Source organism: Chrysochloris asiatica, unplaced genomic scaffold (assembly GCF_000296735.1).
Source record: "Chrysochloris asiatica unplaced genomic scaffold, ChrAsi1.0 scaffold00132, whole genome shotgun sequence".
Taxonomy (NCBI): domain Eukaryota; kingdom Metazoa; phylum Chordata; class Mammalia; order Afrosoricida; family Chrysochloridae; genus Chrysochloris; species Chrysochloris asiatica.
The window spans coordinates 170,615-192,479 of NW_006408650.1; the positions used below are offsets into that span (position 1 = coordinate 170,615).

General features: G+C 41.8%; 1 protein-coding gene across 1 annotated transcript in view; it reads left to right on the top strand.

The window, feature by feature from the left end:
- B3GNTL1 (UDP-GlcNAc:betaGal beta-1,3-N-acetylglucosaminyltransferase-like 1) overlaps positions 1-21,865 on the top strand; it is a 186,602-nt gene that overhangs the window by 11,526 nt on the left and 153,211 nt on the right. The window contains 3 exon segments of the mRNA XM_006869612.1: positions 8,407-8,643; positions 12,448-12,573; positions 12,675-12,774. Of these exon segments, the coding sequence (XP_006869674.1) occupies positions 8,407-8,643; positions 12,448-12,573; positions 12,675-12,774 (463 nt within the window).

The window sequence follows — 21,865 nt, forward strand, 5'->3', positions numbered from 1 at the left end:
ATGTTAATCTTGATACAATCCTGATATAATCAAGATACAATCAAGATGGTCTCTCCTGATACTATCAATCCTGATACAATCAAGATATTCTCTCCCAAGTTGGCGGCTCTGGGAACAGCTAAGTGCTTGATCCATAAAACAATGGATTTCTGGATTCTCCTGCAAATTCCCCAGCTATAAACCCTCTGATCCTCCAAACATACCTTTATATTTGTTTCAGAGTCCTAACACCATCTCGTGAGCCCTCTTGGCTCGGTATTCTGTGTTATTGTTGTTGGAGCTCCTCACTACATGTCTACCCGATCAGCCATCTTGAAGGAGCAAGGCCTGGTAGTGTAGTGGTTAAAAATCTGACTGTGAACCCCACGGTCAGCAGCTCGAATCCACCAAGCCCTCTGCGTGAGAGAGATGAGGCTTTCTGCTCCTTGCAGTTAAAACAGCCTTGGATCCTGGCGCATTAACCCACAGCACCACACCAGGACTCCGAATCTTGCCGCTATAGTCTTCCTTATTCATCATCCAAATTTCATATGCATATGAGGCTACTGAAAATACCATGGATTGGGTCAGGCACACTTTAGTCCTCACCTGTATCTTAGTTCTTGACCACTTTTAAGTGGCCAGTGTATCAGCTTTACCTAACGCAATATGTTATTTGATTTCTTGACTGCTGATTCCATGAGTGTTTATGGTAGGTCCAAAGAAAATGAAGCCTTTGGCAATTCAATATTTTCTTAATTGATCATGATGTTATTTGTTGGTCCTATAGTGAGGATTTTTTTTTTTTTTTTACATTGAGGTGCAACCCATCCAGAAAACTGTGGTATTTCCAGCAAGCAAGGTTGTGTCATCTGCATATCGCAGTTGTGAATGAGTCTTTCTTCAATGCTGATGCGGCATTCTTCTTCATATAATCCAGTTTCTTGGATTATTTGCTCAGCACACAGAAAGAATAAGTATGATGAAACAATACAACTGTGATGCACACCTTTCCTGATTTTAAATCATTCAGTGTCCGCTTGTTCTGTTTGAACAATTGTCTCTTGGTATATGTACCAGTTCCTCATGAGCACAAGGGAGTGATCTGGAATATTGATTCTCCAAAATGCTGTCCATAGCTTGTCATGATCTACACAGCTGAAAGCCTTTGCATAGTAAATAAAGCACAAGTAAACATCTTTCTAGTATTTTCTGCTTTCAGCCAAGATCCACCTGACATCAGCAATGCTATCCCTGGTTCCACAGTCTTATCTGAGTGTGGCTTGAATCTCTGGCAGTTCCCTGTCAATGTACTACTGCAGCCATTTTAAAATGATCTTTAACAAAAGTTTCTTACATGTGATATTATCTGATGATTCCCACATTCTATTGGGTGACTTCTCTTAGGAGTAGGCACAAATACGGATCTTTTCTAATCAGTTGGCATAGATGAGTGAGTGCCTCCCATGCTGAGTCGGTTTGTTGGAAGATTTCAATTTGTATTCCAGCAATTCCCAGAGCTTTGCTCTTTGCCAGTGCCTCCAGTGTACCTTGGACTTCTTCCTTCAGTGTCATTGGCTCTTGATCATATGCTATCTCTTGAAATGGTTGAACATCAACCATTTCTTTTTGAACAGTGACTGTGTATTCCATCCATCTTCTTATGATGCTTTATGAATCATTCAATATTTTGCCCATAGAATCTTTCAATATTGCAAGTTGAAGACTGAATTTTTTCTTCAGTTCTTTCCGCTTGAAAAATGCTCAGTATATTAGTCCCTTTTGGTGTTCTACCTCCAGGTCTTTGCACATTTTATTCTAATATTTGACTTTGTCTTCTCGAGCTGCCCTTTGAAATTCATCATTACCTCCTCATTTCTTCCGTTTGCTTTAGCATCTCTGCGCTGCAGAGCAAGTTTCAGAGTCTCTTCTGACATCCATTTTGGTCATTTCCTTCTTAATGACTTTTTGCTTTATTCCTGTAGGATGTTCTTGATGTCATCCCACAACTCTTCTGGTCTTTGGTCATTTGTGTCTAATGCATGAAATCTGTTCTTGAGATGATCTCTAAATTCAGGTGGGATATGTTCAATGTCATATTTTGGCTGTTGTAGACTTTTAAATTTTTCTTCATCTTCAGCCTGAACTTGTGTATGAGCAATTCTTGGTCTGTTCCACAGTCTGCCCCTGATCTTGTTTTGGCTGACGATATGGGTGCTTTGCCACTGTCTCTTTCCACAGGTGGAGTCTATTTGATTTCTGTGCATTCCATCTGGTGAGGTCCATGTGTACAGTCGTCTTTTATGTTGTATTTGCAATGAAGAAGTTATTGGTCTTGCAAAATTCTATCGTGCAATCTCCAGCCTGGTTTCTATCACCAAAGCCATATTTTCTAACTCCTAATCCTTCCTCTTTCTTTTCAACCTTTACATTCCAATCACCAGTAATGATCAATACATCTTGATTGCATGTTTGATCAATTTCTGAATGAAGAAGTTGGTAGACTTCTTCAATTTCATAATCACTGACTTTAATGGTTGGTGGGTAAATTTGAATAATAGTGGCATTAACTGGTCTTCTTTGTAGGGTTTTGCATACAGATGGCATTATACTTCAAGATAGAACTTGAAATGTGCTGTCTGATGATGTGTGCAACACCATTTCTCTTCAATTTGTCATTCCCGGTGTAGTAAGCCATGTAACTGTCAGATTCAAAACGACCAATACCAGTCCATTTCAGCTCACTAATGCCTAAGACATCAATTTTATTCGTTTCATTTTATTTTTGACAACTTCCAATTCTTTCAGATTCATATTTTGTACATTCCATGTTATGATTATTAATGGATGTTTACAACTGTTTCTCCTCATTTTGATTTGGGCCCCATCAGCAAATGAAGGTCCCAAAAGCTTTACTCCATTTACATCATCATGGTCAACTCTTTGAGGAGGCAGCTCTTCCCAGTCATATTTTGAGTGCCTTCCAACCTGAGGGGCTCTTCTCTAGCATCGGATCAAACAGGATTCTGGTGCTCTTCATCATGTTTCAATATTCAATATTCTGGTGTACAGTGTTCCACTGCTATTCATAAGATTTTCAGTGGCTAACTAGTCTGCCTTTCCTTCTTCCTAGTCTGTTTTAGGCTGGAAGCTCAGGTGAAACCTGTCTGCCATGGGTGGCCCTGGTGGTATTTAAAATGCTGATGGCATAGCTTCCAGCATGGCAGCAACACACAAGCCACCACAGAAGGACAAACTGACAAGACGAGTAGTGGACAAGGTCATCAGGCAGTGTTAAAAACACTGCATTTGTCCTCAAAACATCTATTTTTTTAATAGTCTTGAATTTGAGGATTTCTATTAAAAATTATAGTTGTTCCTTTTTCTTAGGGTCCCATCCACTTGAAGAGACTATTAAATTTTAATACACTTAAATAAGCAGGGCCAAACTCCACGCCCCCTGACGGGAACCCTATCACTGGCCTTGCTCTGTGTGAACACTTGGGATGAGATCGGGCTCCAGGGGCTTGTCTGAGGAGCAAAAGGACACCGCAGCTTTCATGCCATTTCATTCGCTTGTTGCAATCTCCAATGCCCATGGGGACAGGGTCAGCAGTAACAGCGCCTAATTGTTTCTCACTCAATCCCGACTCAGTGTCCCCAGGAGGGGATAGCTTGAGCCCAGACTTAGCCTAACAAAAAACACATGAGTCCACTGGCAACTCACAGTGACCCAATGTGTTGCCAAGGAACACTGCTCCACGGGATCTCGTGACTCTTTATGGAGACACACAGCCAGCCCTTTCTCGCATAGCTTCGCTGAGTGGGTTAGAACTCTCAGCCTTTAGGTTAGTAGTTGAGTATAAATTGTGTGTAAGATCTAGGGACCGTAGACTTTCCCGGGGGGGTGAGGATGGGAATGACATGTTGCAGTTAATTCCAACTCCTAGCACCCCTGTGAGACGAGTCGAGCTGCCCCACAGCATTTCCAGTGCTACAATCTCTATGGAAGCAGGTTGCCACATCTTTCTCCTGAGGAACAACTGGGGAGTTGGAAACACTGACCTTTCAGTTAGCAGTCAAATGCTTAACCACTGTGCCACCAGGGTTCCTTGTAGACACCAGAAATTAGAATACATACGTCAAATTGGTGGTGGCTGGTGGTGGCTGTGTGCCATGGAGTCAGTTTCGACTCATAGCGACCCTATACAGGGTTTCTGAGGCTGTAAATCTTTACGGGAGCAGAACACCTCATCTTTCTTCCCTGGTACAGCTGGTGGTTTCGAACTGCTGACCTTGCAGTTTGCAGCCCAATTCGTAACCACTGTGCCACTAAATCCCAGTGAGCCGTTCTACTCTTCCTATAGGGTTAGGGTGGGTTGGAATCGACTCAACAATGTCAGCTTTTAAAAAAAGTTGTTTTTTTATTTGTTTTTATTTTTATTGTTGTTGTTAGGTACCATAGAGTTGGTTTCAACTCATAGTGACTCTGTGCACAACAGAATGAAAGCCTACCAGGTCCTGCACCACCCTTACAAGTGTTGTTACACTGGAGTCTATTGCCGCTGCTACTTGTTAGGGCGGTCTTGCTCTTTTTCGCTGACCCTCCATTTCACCAATCATGATATTCTTCTCCAGGGACTGGTTCCTCCTGATATGTCCAAGGTATGAGAGATGAAGTCTGACCATCTTGGCTTCTAAGGAGCATTCTGAATGTACTTCTTGCAACACAGATTTGTTCATCTGGCAGTCCATGGAGCTTTTAATATTCTCTTCTATCACCATGACTAAAAGGCATCAATTCTTCTATGGTCTTCCTTATTCACTGTCTATCTTTCACATGCATATGAGGCGATTGGAAATATCTTGGCTTGGGTGAGGCGCACCTTAAATCTCAAACTGATATCTTTGCTCTTGAACACTTTAAAAAGGTCTTGTACAGCTTTGCCTAATGCAATATGTCATTTGATTTCTTGACCGCTGCTTCCATTAAGTGTTGATTGTAGACCCAAGCCGAGTGAAGTCTTTGACAACTTCAATCTTTTCTTCATTTATCATGATTTTATTTATTGGCCCAGTAGTGAGGAATTTTGTTTTCTTTACAATGAAGTGCAACCCATACTGAAGTCTGTGGTCTTTGATCTTAATTAGGAAGTATTTTAAGTTCTCTTTGCTTTCAGGAAACAAAGTTGCATCATTTGCATATCACAGGTTGTTAATGAGTCTTTCTCCAATCCTAATACCATGGTCTTCTTCAAATAATCCAGTTCCTTGGATTATTTGCTCTACATACAGATTGAATAAGTATTATGAAAGAATATAATCGTGGCACACATCTTTCACGACCTTAAACCATTTAGTGCCCCCTTGTTTGTCATGAGGTTCCTCAGGAGCACAATTAAGTGTTCTGTAATAAGCATTTTCCCCAATGTTGTCCATAACTTGTCATGATCCACACAGTCTAAAGCCTTTGCATGGTCAATGAAGCACAGGTAAACATCTTTCTGGTATTCTCTACTTCCAACCAAGATCCATCTGATATCAGCAATGATATCCCTCATTTCATGTCCTCGTCTGAATCCAACTTGAACCTCTGGAAGTTCTCTGTCAATGTACTGTTGCAACTGTTTTTAAATTATGTTTAGCAAAATTTTATTTGCTTGTGATATTAGTGATATTGTCCGATGGGTGATTTCCACATTCTGTTGGGTCGGTCACCTCTCTTTAGAATGGGCACACGTATGGATCTCGTCCATATATTTTTTTTTCTTCCCATATCTTTTTACAATCATTCAGTGATGAAAAGTAATGTGCAATCACGACTTGAAAGGTCATAGTATACCCTTAAACACATATTTTAAGTGAAAGTAGTCTGAAGAAGTTACATACTGTATGAGTCCAATTAGATGACTAGAGTCTGGAAAAGACTAAACTATAGAAACAGGGAAATGGTCAGTGGTTATAGGGTTTATGGCCTTGAAGAGAGGGGAGAGATGAATACGTGGAGCATAGGCCATTTTCTTTGTTTTTATGAAGTGTTGTCGATTTTGACTCATAGTAACCCTTGATAGGGTATCCAAGGAGCAACTGGTGGATTTGAACTGCCTACTATTGTGGTTGGAGTCCTGGTGTGGCGCTGTGGGTTAATGCTCCAGACTGCAAAGTCATTTGGATCACAAGGTCGGCAGTTCAAGCTCACCAGTTGCTCCTTGGAAACCCTATACAGGGTCGCTATGAGTCAGAATCGACTTGACGGCACTTAACAACAACAACTATTGTGGTTAGTAGTCCAGTGCTTATCCTAGGCACCACACCTGGTGAGCACTGAAATCCTGCTGCAATGGTGGACATATGACATGAATTTGCCAAAATCATAGCAGCATAAAGCACACGGGTGAGTCCTACTCTGAACAACAAGCTGTGGTTACCAGTCTATCAGCATTGGTTCATCACTGGGGGCAAGGGGCTGCACTGTCTGCACAGACTTTCTGTGAACCTAAATCTGCCTTAAGGTCTATTAATAAACACCACCATGCTGCAGCCCAAACAGGCATGTTTGAAGCTGGGTGTGGTTGAAGGACGGGGGCGGGGGTGGGGTGGGGTGGTTTGCAGCCCTTCCCAATGATCATAAAACTGGGTAAGGCAAATTCTGGGAGAGTTTGAATTACCTGCCTTTCCTGTCCACACTGATCAAAATAATCAGATAAACCAAATCAAAAGTACGTTGTAAATAGTATAGACCTGGCATTTAGCTATTTTATATCCACAATGGAGCCCTGGTGCCGGGCTGTAGGATAAGCACTGGACTGCTAACTGAAAGGTCAGTAGTTGAAACACACCAGCTGCTCCTCAGAAACCCTATACAGAATCTCCTTGGGTTGGTACCAACTCGACGGCACTTAACAACAAACAACATACCCACAATGTGAAGTTGAGTTAAAAAGGATTTTGAAGTGTGCATTATTTTGATATAATTAAGTCTCTAACTAGGTGTGTTGCTGTTAGTCCGTTGAGTCAGTGCTTTATAGCAACCCCACCCACAACAGAGTGAAACGATGCCTGGGTATTCCCTAGGACGGGGTTGTGGATCAAACCATTGTGATCCATAGGGGTTTCATTGGCTGCTTTTCACAAGTAGATCACCAGGTCTTTCTTCCTAGTCTCAGTGTAGATGCTCCACAGAAGCCTGATCAGCATCACAGCAATGCACAAATCCCCAGTGTGACAGTGTGGCTTCCCATGAGGAGGGTGCAGGACTGGGTATTTTGTTCCCTTGTGCATGAGATCGCCCTGTGTCTAAGCTGACTTCATGATAGCTAACCACCCCGCTATATTTTTATTAGGGAAGGCAGGGAAAAACACATTCTGGCATCAAGAGATGCCCAGGAAGCAGGACACGCTCAGCCAGACCCAATTGTAGACCCCCACTGGTTTGACCCCCTTGTCTTCTCCTGTTCTAAGCCTATAGTGTAGTCTAGCGTATTAATAACCGCAACAATGGTATTTTTATTGAACCCTTTAAAATGAAACTATCCAAATACCCCAACCTCTGGAGAATTGAGGATGTTTGCAAACCACTGCTTTGTCAGAAGGTCTCGACAGGCTCTGCAAACATTGATGAAAATTTGGAGGAAAAAGTACATTTGAGTTTGCCTTTGTTGTCATAGTATTCAACAGGCAGAACGGTTTTCATTTAGTCTTGGTTTTGGAAAGTAAAGGGTTTGGAAGTGGTCATTACTGGCTTGTCCGTGAATCATCTGGGACAGACCCAGAGTAGGGTATTAGCAGGCAACACCTACTGAGCTTATACTCAGGGCTGGTCCTGGTTTAATCACTCCTGTCATGAGCAGTGATTAGGGTTTAATCACTGTTACCAGCGCTGATTCGTGGGGCCACAGCCGCCCAGTCAGACGGCCTCCCTAGCTGCCCTGATTCCCTGAGGCACAAAGCCTTCCGGAAGTGACACCGGAAATGGCGCTGCCACGCGCACTGCCCCAGAAGACGCAATGTTGTAGTTCGTCGTCGTTCTGTGGGCTCCCGCTCAGGACGGCGGTGGAGAGTCGAGGGTCATGCTGGCCTGATAAGGGCAACATCCGCGTTGAGGGAGGACGATGTGGTCTCTGAGCAGCCAGCACGGCTGCTCCTTTCTCTCCTGCCTCAGTGCAAACGCAGGTCAAACGACAGGTTGCAGGTCAAGGTTATGGCAAATGGTCCACACGACAACCCCGAGTTTTCGTTTTGTTTTCTGGGTCACCTCCTCACTATCCCGCTTTCCCCACCATGACGAGGCGTCACGTTTAGTTATTGATCCTCTTGGGGTAGAAGCAGAAAGAACTTGGGTTCAAAGGTGGGCGGAGGAAGCGACCGGAGACCTAGGCCTATCCTTTCCCCGGATCCTACGGCTCCGTCCGCCGAAGGTCCCTCTAGGCCGCGCCGCTCTACTCCCCGCGCGATCGACGTATTTCTGCTCCAATAGGAGACGGGCGTAATCTCGGGTCCGCCCCTCTGCGAGGGACCGCGCACGCACAGTCACCTCTGGGTGAGGCTGAGACGAATCACGGACCCGGCCGCCCTCGTGAGCGGGGGAGGAGCCCGTGGACCATGGAGGTCCTCGGGGACCCCGTCGCTGCCATGCCGTCTTCGGGCGGCCGGCGGGCCCAGGTGGTAGGTGCTGGGTCGCGCGGGGGAACCCCAGGACGTCCCGCTCCTTCCCTTTCAGCTCCCCACCGCCACCCTCCCTGCTCCCTTCGCCCACCTTCCCTTCCCGTTCCTTAATTCAGCTCTCCGCCCCACAGTAACGTTTAAGCACCAGAGAAGAGTGAAGTTATAGAACGAGGATTTTAACAGGTTCTGGGTGACTTTGCCTACCTTACGTTACCGCGGGGCGGTGTCCCCAGGAACCAGGTGAGGTGAGGCAGCGCCTTACCTGGCCCGGCGAGAGGCCCAGGCTTGTGACTTCACTGTGGTCAGCGAGCATCTTAGAAATAGGCCAAGGTTTAGACCTGGGGCGGTTTGCTGCTGTTTTATTAAATGTTAAGGCAAATCTTTTTCAATGCCCTCGTTTGACAGAAAATCACGATATAAGTTGTATTATAGGTATGAGGACGGTAAACATTCTTTTTAAAAAGTAATTCTAAAGTAAACCAGTAGACTAGGGAACTAGTTCTGTGGATTGAATATAAATCCCAGAAAGGATTGGATTCGTCAGTGAGGAACTGAATTGAATTCTGTTTTCCTTGTTGTGAGGTGCTGTGGAGTCGGTTCTGATTCATAGTGACCTTGTATGGGTTTGCACTGCTGACCTTGTGGTTAGCAGTCCAGTGCTTATCCTGTAGGTGCCTCATGAGTTCATATTTCCCTTACTCATACCCATAAAGGTTTTCATAACCATAATCACATGATCAGTGCTGTCCGCTTGATGACGACCCATGGTGGACCTGTCCTGCCTCATCCGCACAGTAGTTTCGTGTTCGAGTCCATTGTTGCAGCCACTGTCCATCCATCTCATGGAGGGGCTTCCTCTTTTTTGCTGACCCTCTGCTTCACCAAGCATCATGTCTTCTAAGACTGGGCCCTCGGGATAACATGTCCTAAGCACTTAAGGTTTCATCCTTCTCACTAGTAAGAGCATTCTGGCTATATTCTAAGACAGATGTTCGCCATGGTATATTCAGTACTCTTTGCTAACACCATGATGCAGGTACAGCGATTCTTCCATCTACCTAATTCATTGTCCAGCTTTCACATGCATTTGAAGTCGCTGAAAATACCATGGTTTGGGTCCAGCACACCTTAGTTCTCAAAGTAACGTCTTGGCTGTAACACTTTAAAGAGGACTTTTCCTGCAGATGTGATGCAATATGTCATTTGATTTCTTGACTGCTGTTTCCATGGGTGCTGAGTGTAGTTCCAATAAAATGAAACCTTCCACAATGTCAGTCTTTTCTCCATTTACATTAATGTTGCTTATTAGTCCAGCTGTGAGGATTTTTGTTTTCTTTACTTTGAGGTGTAATCCATATCAATGAAGGCAATAGTCTTTGATCTTCATCAGTGTTTCAAGTCCTCTTCGCATTCAGCCAGCAGGGTTGTATCATCTGCATATCACAGGTTGTTAATGAGCCTTCCTCCAATCCTGATGCTGTGTTCTTCATATAGTCTAGCGTCTCAGATTATTTGTTCAACACATTGATTGATTGATTGTTGTTAAGTGCTGTCGAGTCAGTTCTGACTTACAGCAATCCTGTATCAGGTTTCTGAGGAGCAGCTGCTGAGTTTAAACCACTGACCTTGCAGTGTCATGCTTATCCTACATTGCCACACCAGGAATCTTATGATGAAAGGTTTCAACTCCGACACTCACTTTAAGTATCCCCTTGTTCTGTTTGAATGTCTACCTCTACCTAGTGGTGGTGGTGTGCCGTGGAGTTGGTTCTGACCTATAGCAGCACTATATAGGGTTTCCGAGACTACATCTTTACTGGGGTAGAAAACCTCATCTGTCTCCCTTGGAATGGCTAGTAGATTTCAACTGCTCACCTTGTGGTTTTCAGCACATCAAGTAACCCATCATGCTACCAGGGCTCCTGGTTCCTCATAGCACAATAAATGTTCTGGAATTCCCAGGTTTCCAATGTTATCCATGTTTGTTACTGCCCGCATGCTCAAATACTTCTGCGTAGTCAATAAAACAGACTTTCTGGTAGTCTCTGTTTTCTGCTAAAATCCAGCTGACAACAGCAGTGATAGCCCACTTTCCACATTCTTTTAGGAGTTCAACTTGAATTTCTGGCAATTCCTTGTCTGTGGACTGCTGCAGCCTTTTTTGAGTTACCATCAAAATATTTTCATGTGATATTATAATATTGTTTAATGCTTTTGCATTCTGTTGAATCACTTTTCTTTGAAATGGGTACAAATATGAATCTCTTCTAGTCAAATGGTCAGGTAGTTTCCAAATTTCTTGGCATAGATGAATGAGCACTTCTAGTGGTGAAGCAGATAGTTGAAACATCTCAACTGGTAGTCTGTCATTTCCTGAAGCCTGGTTTTTCACTAATGTCTTCAGTGCAGCTTGGACTTCTTCCTTCAGTACCACTGGTTCTTGATCATGTGCTGCATCTTGAAATGGTTGAACACCGACTGATTCTGTTTGATGCAATACTATTCCTTCCGCCTTCTTTGGATGCTTCCTGCATCTTTCAGTATTTTGTGCTTTGAATCCTTCAATATTGCCACTTAAAGCTTGAATATTTTCTTCTGTTCTTTCAGCTTGAGAAATTCTGAGCAAGCATGCTTCCCCCTTTAGTTTTCTAACTCCTGCTCTGTGCATTTCATTATAATACTTTGCTTTTCTTCTCAAGCCCCCCTTTAAAATCTTCTGTTTAGCTCTTTTACGTCTTCATTTTTTCCATTCATTTTAGCTACTCTACGTTCAAGAGCAAGTTTCAGAGTCCCTTCTGATAATCCACTTTTTGTTTTCTGTTGTTTTAATGACCTTTTTATTTAGATGTAGCATTTAAAAAATTATATGTATGTGTGTATATATATATATATATATATATGACACATAATTAACACTAATCTAATATCTATCTATGTTTTTATTTTCTTGTTTAGGAATATTTCACTATTTTTCATTAGGCTATATAGACTTGGAGGGTGAGGACTGTAATGTGTAACTATTGTATATTATTCTACACTCCTTACTATGGTAATATATGAAATTAAGACTCAATTCCTGTCAGCAGTTCTTTTGTTCATAGCTTCTTGCTGTCAAGTGTCTCTGGTTTTATTCCATACTACTTTTAGAAATTATTGGTTTTATTTGTTGGACTCTGTGAGAAAAGGGTAATTCCAGTGCCAGACCAGCTCTAAACTAACACACATCACAAAAGAAGAAAGAAACGTACTTCACATCTACCATTTGCCCAGCTGGGTTCTTTAAATACACCCCTGTCCCCCTTACTTTGTTAAAGCATTTTGTAAGGGGCTACTTAAAAGCATTTCTTTGTTGCAGCTTCTCAACAAACTAGTTGACTGAAAATGCTTATCCTGACAAGAAAAGGACCTATTCATCATTTTCACGTGTGTGTTAGAAGATACACAGATGCAAGCGAAATGATGAATGTTTATTAGTGATGATTGGAAAAACGGTACTTCCTATTGGGGGAAAATTGTTAATGCCTTTCAAAAAATTTTTTATTCTTTCCAAAAGCATCAAAAAGACCAATTCAGGAAATCTACGACATAATACATTTTACAGAGCAAAAGAATGCTAAGTGTTTGGTGAGAAGGACTAGATACCTTTTGTTTACTAGGACAGGCTTTCCTTGCAAGCCTTGTTATGAGTTATTTTGTAAATTAGGCCTGCCCTTTGGAAATGAGTATTGTGTTGATGGTAATAGAGAAGTAAATAAGTGCAGTGGAAAGGGAATTTCATTTTCTGTTTGTTAATCTATTTCTCTTCAACTCTAGTCTGTTATCCTCCCAGTCCACAATGCTGAACGTTGGTTGGATGAGTGTTTGAGATCTGTTTTGCACCAAGACTTTGAAGGCACCATGGAGCTCTCTGTTTTTAATGATGCCAGTAAGGTATTTATGGATTTCCTGTTGGGTGATTTAACCATCCTATAGTTCCGGTTAGAGTGTTCTAAAGTAAGTTTCCTTATCTACCAATGTCATTGTGCTTTCAGGACGGGTCTATGGCTATCATTGAAAGATGGAGAGTGAAGTTAGAAGATTCTGGTATCCTTGTGGTCATTGGAGGTCATGATTCTCCTTCTCCTCGAGGAGGTTGGTAAACATTTAATTTATTATTCAGCTGTAATCAGCAGTATTATCCATTTACATACATTAATAGTTTTATGATATTTATATTCTGGTGAAAATATTCTCAGTAAAGTTAACGTCTACTACTTCTTGAAAACATGTTGTTAACAGGTGCCATCAAGTAGATTCTAACACATTGCAGTGACCTCATGTGACAGAGTAGAACTGCCCATAGGATTTCGAAGACTCTGGTAGCGTAGTGGTTACGAATCGGGCTGCGAACCTTAAGGTCAGCGGTTCGAAACTACCAGCTGCTTCGCGGGAGAAAGATGAGGCTTTCTACTCCCGTAAAGATTTACACCCTCGGAAACCCTATACAGGGTCGCTATGGGTCGGACACGACTCGATGGCACATAACAACAACAACAACAACAACAACCTTTACTGAGTGAGTGCCTCCTATGCCGCCTCACTTTCTTGAAAGATTTCAATTTTTATTCTATCAATTCTTGGTGCCTTGTTCTTTGCCAATTCCTTCAATGCACCTTGGACTTCTTCCTTCAGTATCATTGGCTCTTGATCATAGGTTACCTCTTGAAACGGCTGAACATGAACTATTTCCTTTAGTATGGTGACTCTGTGTATTCCTTCCATCTTCTTTTGATGCTTTCTGCATCATTCAATAATTTACCCAGAGAATCTTTCAATAACAAAAGTTGAGGCTTGAATTTTTTCTTCAGTTCCCCCAGCTAGAGATATGCTGAGCATGTTCTTCCTTTTTGGTTTTCTGACTCCAGATCTTTGCATATTTTGTTGTAATATTTGGTTTTATCTTCTTAAGCTGATCTTTGAATTTTTCTATTCAGCTCTTGTACCGCCTCATATCTTCCATTTGCTTTAGCATCTCTACACTGTAGAGCAAGTTTCAGTGTCTCTTCTGATATCCGTTTTGACCTTTTCCTTCTTTTTTGTCTTCTTAATGACTTTTTGCTCTCTTCATGTATGATGTTCTTGATGTCATCTCACAACTCTTATGGTCTTCGGTCTTTAGTGTTTAATGTATCAAATATGTTCTTCAGATGATTTCTAAATTCAGGTGTGGGATATATTCAAGGTCATATTTTGGCTCTTGTGGAGTTGTTTTCATTTTCTTCAGCTTCAGTTTGAATTTACATATGAGCAATTGATGGTCTGTTCCACAGTCTGCCCTTGACCTTGTTTTGACTGATGATATGGAGCTTTTCCATAGTCTTTTTCCACAGATGTAGTCAATCTGATTTCTATGGATTCCATCTGGTGAGATCCATGTGTGTACATACTCATCTCTTATGCTGTCTAAAGAAGGTATTTGAAATGAATAAATCATTGATCTTGCAAAATTCTATTGTGTGTGCTCCAGCATCATTTCTATCACCAAGGCCATATTTTGCAACTACTGATCCTTCCTCTTTGCTCCCAGCCTTTGCATTCCAATTACCAGTAATGATCAATACATCTTGATTGCATGTTTGATCAATTTCAGATTGAAGAAGTTGGTAGAATTCTTATATTTCATCCTCACTGGTTTTAGTTGTTGGTGCGTAATTTTGAATAATAGTTGTATTAACTGGGCTTCCCTGTAGGTGCATGGATATTATCCTATCAAAGACAGCGTTGTACCTCATGATTGATTTAGATATGTTCTTTTTGACAATGACTGCAACACCATTCCTCTTCAATTTGTTATTCCCTGCATAGTAAACCATGTGGTTGTCAGATTCAAAATGGCCAATACCAGTCCATTTCAGCTCACTAATGCCTAAGATGTAGATGTTTATGTGTTCCATTTAATTTTTGATAACTTCCAATTTTCCCAGAGTCATACTTCGTACATTCCATGTTCTGATTGTCAATGGGTGTTTACAACTGTTTCTCTTCATTTTGAGTTGTGCCCCATCAGCAAATGGAGGTCCCGTGGGCTTTTCTCCCTTTACTCCATTCACATTTTCACGGTCAACTCTACTCTGAGGAGGCAATTCTTCCCCAATCACATTTTGAGTGCCTTCCAATTTGAGGGGCTCATTTTCTGGCACTATATCTGACAGTGTTTCTCTGCTATTCATAAGGTTTTTGGTGATTAAATATTCGTAAGTAGTTCGTGTTTCCTTCTTCCTAATCTTTCTTTGTCTGAAAGCTCATCTGAAACCTGTCCAGCGTGGGTGATCCTGCTGATATTTAAAATACCAGATTGAAGTTGTCAAGGACTTCATTCTTCTTGGATCAGCTATCAGCACTCAAAGAAGCAGCAGTCAAGAAATCAAACGACGTATTGCATTAGGCAAATCTGCTGCACAAGACCTTTTTAAAGTGATGAAGAGCAAAGATGTCAGCTTGAGGATTAAGGTGCGCCTGACCCAAGCCATGGTATTTTCAGTAACCTCATATGCATGTGAAAGCTGGACAGTAAATAAGGAAGACCGTAGAAGAATTGATGCATTTGAGTTATGGTGGTGGAGGAGAATATTGAAAATGCCATGGGCTGCCAAAAGAACCAATAGATCCGTTTTGGAAGAAGTGCAGCCAGAGTGCTCCTTGGAGGCCAAGATGGCCAAACTTAATCACTCATACATACTTCGGACATATTGTAAGGAGGGAGCAGTCACTGGCAAAGGATATCATGTTTGGTAAGGTGGAGGGTCAGAGAAAAAGAGGAAGTCTCCCAACGAGATGGATTGGCCAGGTGGCAGCATCGATGGACTCAGGAGTGGTGACAATAGTGAGGTTGGTCCAGGATGGGCAGCGTTTTTGTTCTGTTGTGCGTAAGGTCACTATGAGTCAGTACCAACTCGATGGCATCTAACAACAACAACAACAGTCTTTACTGATACTCCTGGTGTGATACTGGATCAGCTCTGAACTGCAAACCACAAGGTTGGCAGTTCTAAACCACCAGCTACTCCTTGGAAACCATATATAGGGTCAGTATAAGTCAGAACCGACTCAACGGCACTTAACAGCTACAGCAATCTTTACAGGGGAGCCCTGGTGTGGTGCTATATGATAAGCATTGGATTGCTAACAGCAAGTTTGGTGGTTCAAATCCCCCAGCTGCTCCTTGGAAACCGTATATAGGGTGTCTATGAGTTGGAACTGACTTGATGGCACTTAACAATAGTTTTTATGGGAGCAGAGTGACATTGCTCTCTTCCACAGAGCAGCTGGGTAGGTTCAAACCACTGACATTTCGGATAGCAGCCAAGTGTTTAACTGTTGGGTCACCAGAGCTCCTTATTCATAAAATACTTGACCTAATTAAAAAATTTTTTAAAAAGGATTTTGTACTCATTCTTTACTTTTTCAGTCTAACAAAAAATCCTGTTAGGTATATTTATTTATTGGTTACCTGTACTTGTTAACCACCATTCATCTGCCAGTTAGTTCCCATGTGGTGGCTTGCATGTTTTGGTGATGCTAGACGTTATGCCACCAGTATTTTAAATACCAGCAGGGTTACACATGGTGGAGAGGTTTCAAGCTGAGCTTTCGGGCTAAGACAGACTAGGAAGGAGGAGAGATGGACCACTAAGGTTAGTGATGATGAAATTGAAGAATTCTATCAACTTCTTTTCTCTGAAATTGATTGAACATGCAATCAAGATGTATTGATAGTTACTGATGATTGAAATGCAAAATTTGGAAAAAAAGAGGAAGGATGAGAGGTTGGAAAATATGATCTTGATGATAGAAATGACACTGGAGATCAAATGCTAGAAATTTATAGGACCTATGATTTCTTCATTGCAAATACCATTTTTAGATTACATAAAAGATGGCTATACACATGGAGCTCCCCAAATTGAATAAACAAAAATCAAATTGATGCCACCTGTGCAAAGAGACAGTGGGAAAACTCCTTATCATCAGCCAACACAAGGCCAGGAGCAGACAAATAGACCATCAATTGCTCAAATGCGTTTTCATGCTGAAGCTCAAGAAAACTAAAACAAGTCTCCAACACCCAAAATACGACTTTGCATCTCTCACCTGAGTGTAGAGATCATCTGAAGAACAGATTTGATGCATTAGACACTAAAGACCAAAGGCCAGAAGAGTTGTGGGATGACATCAAGAACATCATACAGGAAGAAAGCAGAAGGTCATTAGGAAGACAAGAAAGTAGGAAAAGACCAAAATGGATGTCAGAAGAGACTCTGAAACTTCCTTTCCAGCATAGAGATGCTAAAGCAAATGCAAGAAATGAGGAGGTAAAAGAGCTGAGCAGAAAAATTCAAAAGTCATCTCCAAAAGACACAGTCAACTGTTAGAATGAAATGTGCAGAGACCTGGAGTTAGAAAACCAAAAGGGAAGAATGTGCTCAGCATTTCTTAAGCTGAAAGAATTGAAGAAAAAATTCAATCCTTGACTTGAAATATTGAAGGATTCTATGGGGAAAATATTGAATGATGTGGAAAACATCAAAAGAAGATGGAAAGAATATATAGAGTCATTGTACCAAAAATAAATGGTTACTGGTCAACCATTTCAAGCAGTAGCGTAAGAGTAAATGCCAGTGGTACTGAAAGAAGAAGTCCATGGTGCACTTAAGGCACTGGCAAAGAATAAGGCTCCGGGCATTGATGGAATATACATTAAAGTGTTTCAACAAAGTGATGCAGCACTAGAGGTAGTCACTCATCTATACCAAGAACTTTGGAAGACAGCTACCTGACCACTGATTGGAAGAGATCCATATTTGTGCCCTTTCCAAAGAGAGGTGACATAAAGAATACAGAAATCATTAAACAATATCATGAATATTAACATTCAAGTAAAATTTTGCTGATGATAATTCACAAATGACTGCAATAGTACATTGATTGGAAACTGCCAGAGGTTCAAGCTGGATTCAGATGAGGAAGTGGAATGAGGAATATCTTTGCTGACGTCAGGCGGTCTTGGCTAGAAGCAGAGAATACTGGAATGATGTTTACCTGTGCTTTATTTGACTATGCAAAGGCTTTCAACTGTGTGCATCATGACAAGCTATAGACAACAATGTAAAGAATGGGTATTCGGGAACAGTACTCACAAGGAAACTGTACATAGACAAAAAGGCAGTCATTCACACAGAACAAAGGAGCAATGAATGGTTTAAAATCAGGAAAGATGTGCATGAAGGTTATGTTTTTCACATCTATATGTTAAACAGATATTCAGAGAAGCTGGATTATATGAAGAAGGATTAAAGGAAAACTCATTAACAACCTGTGATATGCAGATGATACAACATTTCTTGCTAAATATTTTATTCAGTCCAATTCTGTTGTAGATGGAATTGCTTTCTTCATTTCTTTCCACATAGTTCAAGTGAATAGAAATACAACAGATATTTTTGTGTGTATTGATCTTGTGTCCTGCATCTCTGCTTAATTCATTTATTTAAGAGATTTGTGTGTATAAAGTCCCCACTGAATAGTTTTCATCTTGTCTAGATGGGTCTGGTAAAAAAAAGATGGGGGATAAGATTCTTATGATTCAATAGTGAGTAATTGTTATGACTAATTGTGACTCTCACAATTGCAAAGGTAGAAGTTTTATAACAAAAACGGGGGAATAGTTAACTTTACAGTCCAGAAAAATAGGACCCTAGAACCATCAAGGGAGAAAAGCACTAGTAGAATGTGGGAACCTTATCCAGAGAAGCAGCGACGATATGGAGAGAGGGAGCAGCTGAGGACTCTGGATTCATGGGAAGAGAGGGTCTGAGAGCTGATGGCCAGGAGGTTGACTTGCAGAATGTGCCCTTTGGTGGTTTAAATTATTATATGCCTGAGTGTTAAAAAAAAAAAAAAAAAAGAAACAAAAAAAAGTGAATAGAAATACTGTTAACTGATGGTACATGGAGGGGATTATAATCACACTGTAATGACACAAAGTAAATGATTTGTGGCATGCAAAATTGATGATCTGCCCTGTAAACTTTCACTCAATACACAATAAAAACTTAAAAAAAAAAAAATTAGTGTGTGTATGTGTGTGTGTGGATTCTTTGGATTATCTGTGTATAAGATCAGACTAAGGTGCGTCTGACCCATGCCATGGAAATTTCAATAACCTCCTATGCATGCGAAAGCTGGACAGTGAATGAGAAAGACCATAGAAGAATTGATGTATTTGAGTTATGGTGTTGGAGGAGAATATTGAAAGTGCCATGGACTGCCAAAAGAACCAACAGATCTGTGTTGGAAGAAGTGCAGCCAGAGTGCTCCTTGGAGGCCAGGATGACCAAACTTCATCTCTCATACTTTGGATATAACTGTCAGGAGGGAGCAGTCACTGGAGAAGGATATCATGTTTGGTAAGGTGGAGGGTCAGAGAAAAAGAGGAAGACCCCCAAAGAGATGGATTGGCCAAGTGGCAGCATCGATGGACTCAAGTGTAGCAACAGTAGTGAGCTTGGTCCAGGATCAGGCAGTGTTTTGTTCTGCTGTGCATAAGGTTGCTATGAGTCGGTAATGACTCGATGGCAGCTAACAACAGCAACAAATTCCAAGGAGACCTACAAACATTACTTCTGTATAGCTCTGTTTTATACCTCCCCTTTTTATGGTATTATTTTCATATATATCATATTTATAAATATTTGGAACAAGACAATTTGAGGAGACTTCAGAAAGTTCATGGAAAAATTCCATTGTCTTTTCATTTTATTTCTTTAGCTTCCTCATACATTGTCATAATTATTACTTGAGAAATTTTTGTATCTTTTAAAGAAGCTGAGAAAAGAAAGGAAAATAGGCATACAGTCTGTTCCATTTATCTTGCTGTCATGGTTAATTTTTTTTTTTTTTTAAAGTTTTTACTGTGGGGTTTACATGGGAGAACATCAGCTTTACACTCATCCTTTCCTATTTCGTTTCATTGCAATGATTAAAATCCCCTCCATGCATCATCAAATAACCAAAGGGTACACCCCACAGGCCCACCCCCTGGCCGCCAGCACACAGCCCTCCTCCCTCCCTGAGTCCAGTGTCCCCAGCCGTTATATCTGTCCACATAATCGTCTCTGTCTCTGTCCTTGGCATCACTGCCTCTCTGGGTAGGGTCCCGCTCTCTGTTCTCCCTTGATGGTCCCAGGGACCTCTGCTCCTGGGCTGCAAAACCGATCACTCTCCTCCTTTTGTCGAAAGAACATCTACCTCTATGTTTCCCATCCTGACAGTCAGTCCTGATGGCAATTATTCACTGTTGTATCACAAGAGTCTTAGCCACATTTCCTTTTGCCAGCCCTCTGCTAATGGATTAGAAATCATTCAGTGGTGATTCTACCTTCCCCCGCCTTATCTGGAACTAGGCTTCCTCTTGAAAGCTTCATGCCTTTATTTTTGTGAAGTGCCGTTGAGTCAGTTCTGACCCATAGCGACCCTGTATGTCATTTTGGGTAGCCAATGTCTAAGTTGCCCATCCCTGTGTACCGAGGGGGTGGGAGTGATCCTCACTGTAAAGATTTGTTTCCTTTTTTGAGCTACTACATCCATTATTGTTGTTGTTAAGTGCCGTTGAGTCGGATCCAACCCATAGCGACCCTATACAGGGTTTCCGAGGAGCAACTGGTGAGCTTGAACTGCCGACCTTGCAGTTCAAATAGCTTTGTAATCTGGTGCATTAACCCCCAGTGCCACACCAGGACTCCTTATAAGTATAGGTCAAGTTCATCAGATTGTAGCAGTTACTCTTTTATTTTTTTCCCTCTTCTTTCTTTTTCTAGTTGAGTTCTGATCATCAAGCCATTGAAGCCAGGTCAGGTGGGTACTATCTGCAAGTGTGGGTGTTCTTGTGCAGCTCCCCTCACTTCATATCAGTTGGACACTTCACTCTCCGTTCTAGTCCTCTGTGGCCATGTCACTGCCTCTAGGCCCAGGATTCCCTGGGTCTTGCCATACTGCTGGCCATCCAGGTGTCCACCTGGGTTCACAGGGATCTGGTGAATGTAGTTGGGCTTAGCTTGCAACTTCATTGCTGTTTTTGCCCCCTCTGTCCTTTATCGATGACCAACATGGTCACCAGCCAGACCACATGCCTGCTCATCTATTCTCCTTGAGTCTCAGTCTTGGAAGGGGATTTGCTCTAAGGGGTCCCGACCACTTGCCTTGATGGCTCCTGGGTGAACATCTTACTTGTTCTTATAGTAATCAATCAGACTGCCGTTATTGTTTCAGATTTTTCCTGTTGGTCTTTCTTTCATGAAGTATCCTCTGTTCTTCTAGCTGCTCCTGGCTGGTCTACTCATCCTTTCCAGTGGAAATTTCCTACCTCAGACAATTCTGGATGGGGTTCTGGATTCCACCCATGGTCTTGTGCAATGTAAAGGCTCCACAGGAAGCTTCTTTCACTGGGCAACTTCTAGCCCGCTTTAAGGTATTCCAATCAGTTACAGGCTGAAGACCTACTTACAAGCTTTCTGTAGGGATGATTCTGGCTATTCTTACAGCCCTCCCCCAAGTGTCTATTTTACAATGGTAGGCAAGGGAAACCAAGATTCAAAAGACAGCCAAGTATCTTAACATTATTCCCCTCTTTACCCCTTCAAACCATGCCTCAATCCCTGTATCCCGGAGCCCTGTTGTTCCAAGGTTGTGTATATCTCATCATTTATCTCTGTTCCACTTAGTCCATGCGAACCTGCCTAACTGTTCTCCCATTAGCCTTATTCTTACATTCCCCTCCTCCTTCTTGTGTATTGCCCCCCCGCACCCAAGCTATCCTGTGTCTATTCCCTACCCTGTGCTCTATCTTCCTTTCCCTCCCTCCCTTCCTCTCATCCATACATCCTGGTGATCTGCAAATTTATATATATTTAAAAAAAAAATTTCCCCCTTTTAGTGTGGGTTCTTTTTCTTAGTCTTTTACAATAATGGTCCTATGTAGTATTTCTCCTTTTGTGACTGACTAATTTCACTCAGCATAAAGTCCTAAAGGTTCTTCCATGTTATGCGGTGGCTTGCAGCTTCCTTTATGTTCTTCAAGGTAGCATATTATTCCATTGTGTACGTACCACAGTTTGTTTATCCATTCTACCACTGATAAGCACTTAGGCTGGCTCCGCCTTTTTGCTATTGTAAGTAGTGCTGCTAT